Genomic DNA, 2,336 nt, shown 5'->3' with positions numbered 1-2,336 from the left:
TTGTCAAGTACTTTGTTGGCTATCAATAATTGCGAGAATTTCTGATGGGAAGAAGAGAGATAACCGTAATTGTTTGCCCCACCTCCAGAATTTGTTCCACTTGTTGAGAAGATTAAAATGGATTAAAAGCTCCGTCGTAACAGAACAAAGAAAATCAAACTGCGATTTGGTCTGCAGTTCGATCGTACGCAGGTTGTTTAGACCTTAAGTTTTGATTGTTGCCTCTTTGTTTTCTCATTGCTCAATTTGTGTTTGATTTATAGGTGGCCGAAGAACGTAAAAAGGAAATCGAAAAGTGAGTGGTGCAACAGATAATATAAAATAATTTTCTCTTCATCTATGAGGATAAAGAGCGTCTTCTGTAACTGATTTAAATTCCCGATGGTACCATTTCTTAAAACTATCAAAAGGGAAGTTTCTTCCCAGCCCTCTCCACTGTAGTCACATGCTCTTTATTTTCTTTATTGCTAGTTACGCGCAAGAATTGGTGGAGAAAGCCATAACTGACAGTTTGATCGAGGTAACACTTTTGTTTTTTCGTAACATAAAAGTGAGCTTTAACATTTCAGGAGAGATTTTTTTTAAAATTCAGTGTCTATATTGACGGATAATTTTGTTCATTGTAATGGATGCCTCTTTGAAACCCTGCTTACATGCAGAACTCGTTGGGCGAGAATTTCTGATATCAAGAAGAGAGATTACCGTATTTGTTTTCCCTACATTCAGCATGTGTCCCGTTTGTTAAGAAAAACTAAATGAATTAGAACCTGCGTGGTAACAGAAGAAAGAAAATCAAACTGCGATCGGGTTTGCAGTTCGATCGTACGCTTGTTTTTAGACCTTTAATTTTGATTGTTGCGTCTTTGTTTTCTCATTGCTCAAATTTGTTTCATTTATAGGTGGATGAAGAACGTGAGAAAAAAATCGACAAGTGAGTGGTTCAACAGATATTATAAATAACTTTCTCTTCACCTACGAGGATAAAGAGCCCCTTCTTTAACTGATTTAAATTCGTGATCATACCATTTCTTAAAACTATCAAAAGCGGACATTCATCCCTGCAGTCTCCACTGTAGTCACATGCTCTTTATGTTCTTTATTGCTAGTTACGCGCAAGATTTGGTGGACAAAGCCATAACTGACAGTTTGATCGAGGTAACACTTCTGTTTTCGCGTAACATAGAAGTGAACTTTAACATTTCAGGAGATATGTTTTTAAAAATTCAGTGTCGATATTGACGGATAATTTTGTTCATTGTAATGGACGCCTCTTTGAAACCCTGCTTGCATGCACAACTCGTTAGGCGAGAATTTCTGATATCAAGAAGAGAGATTACCGTATTTGTTTTCCCCACATCCAGCATGTGTTCCGTTTGTTAAGAAGAACTAAATGAATTAGAACCTGCGCGGTAACAGAAGAAAGAAAATTAAACTGCGATCGGGTCTGCAGTTCGATCGTACGCAGGTTTTTTAGACCTTAAATTTTGATTGTTGTGTTCTTGTTCTCTCATTGGTCAATTTGTGTTTCATTTATAGGTGGCTGAAGAACGTGAAAAGGAAATCGAGAAGTGAGTAGTGAAACAGATACTGATTTACGTGCACGAGTCATGATGTTTTTAAATATGTCAAAATTGCTTGATGTGTAACCTATTTATTTAATAGTCTTTGACTAGTCAGATACAGATACAATAAAAGACGGTGTAACCGAGACTGAACTATCCAATGCGATCTATAAAAGAGCAATAGCAAATATTGTAAATTTTGTAAATTTCAGTTAAATGAGTTTTAATAGAGAGTAGCGGAGCGAGTAAAAATGCTAGGCTTAAATTTAACAGGTAATCATCTCTCAAATTATTCTAAGTACCGCAAAGAATTTGCTGCGGGAAAAGTGATGGCCTATTTTGTTTATTGCTAGATACGCCCAAGATTTGGTGGATAAAACCGTGACTGACAGTTTGATAGAGGTAAAACTATTGTTTTTGCGTAACATAGAAGTCAACTTTAACATTTCATGAGAGTCTCTTTTTAAATCAGTGTGTATTGACGGATATGATTTTGTTCATTGTATGATGGACACCTCTCTTTTTCTTTTTAAATTTAAAACCGGTTCTGCAATTTGAACTGCTTATTTGGTTGGCTGACTCTTCTTACATTATCTATTGCCCAGACCTCTTATTCAAAGACGAAAGAAATGGAAATCAAGGAAAAGTAGTGTCCCAATTGTGTTTAAGTGTGCTAGACCGCGTAGCTGTAAAGCTTGGATATACATGTACCTGAAATGACTGAGCGGACGGTATGACTTTGCTCGAGTGTATTTTTCAGTCAATATTCCCCAC

The 2,336-nt window shown here is 36.4% G+C and overlaps 1 protein-coding gene across 1 annotated transcript in view; it reads left to right on the top strand.

Moving 5' to 3' along the window:
- Window positions 1-1,572, top strand: part of LOC138021214 (calponin homology domain-containing protein DDB_G0272472-like) — a 29,627-nt gene extending 28,055 nt beyond the window's left edge. Inside the window, exons 51-55 of the mRNA XM_068868071.1 lie at window positions 264-295; window positions 472-520; window positions 900-931; window positions 1,107-1,155; window positions 1,537-1,572. Coding sequence (XP_068724172.1) covers window positions 264-295; window positions 472-520; window positions 900-931; window positions 1,107-1,155; window positions 1,537-1,572 — 198 coding nt within the window. The remainder of the gene's footprint in view (window positions 1-263; window positions 296-471; window positions 521-899; window positions 932-1,106; window positions 1,156-1,536) is intronic.
- The last annotated feature ends 764 nt before the right edge of the window (window positions 1,573-2,336 follow it).

The sequence above is a fragment of the Montipora capricornis genome, chromosome 10 (assembly GCF_036669925.1).
Source record: "Montipora capricornis isolate CH-2021 chromosome 10, ASM3666992v2, whole genome shotgun sequence".
Taxonomy (NCBI): Eukaryota; Metazoa; Cnidaria; class Anthozoa; order Scleractinia; family Acroporidae; genus Montipora; species Montipora capricornis.
Note: the sequence above shows the minus strand (reverse complement) of the source record. Positions and strands in the feature narration are given on the sequence as shown.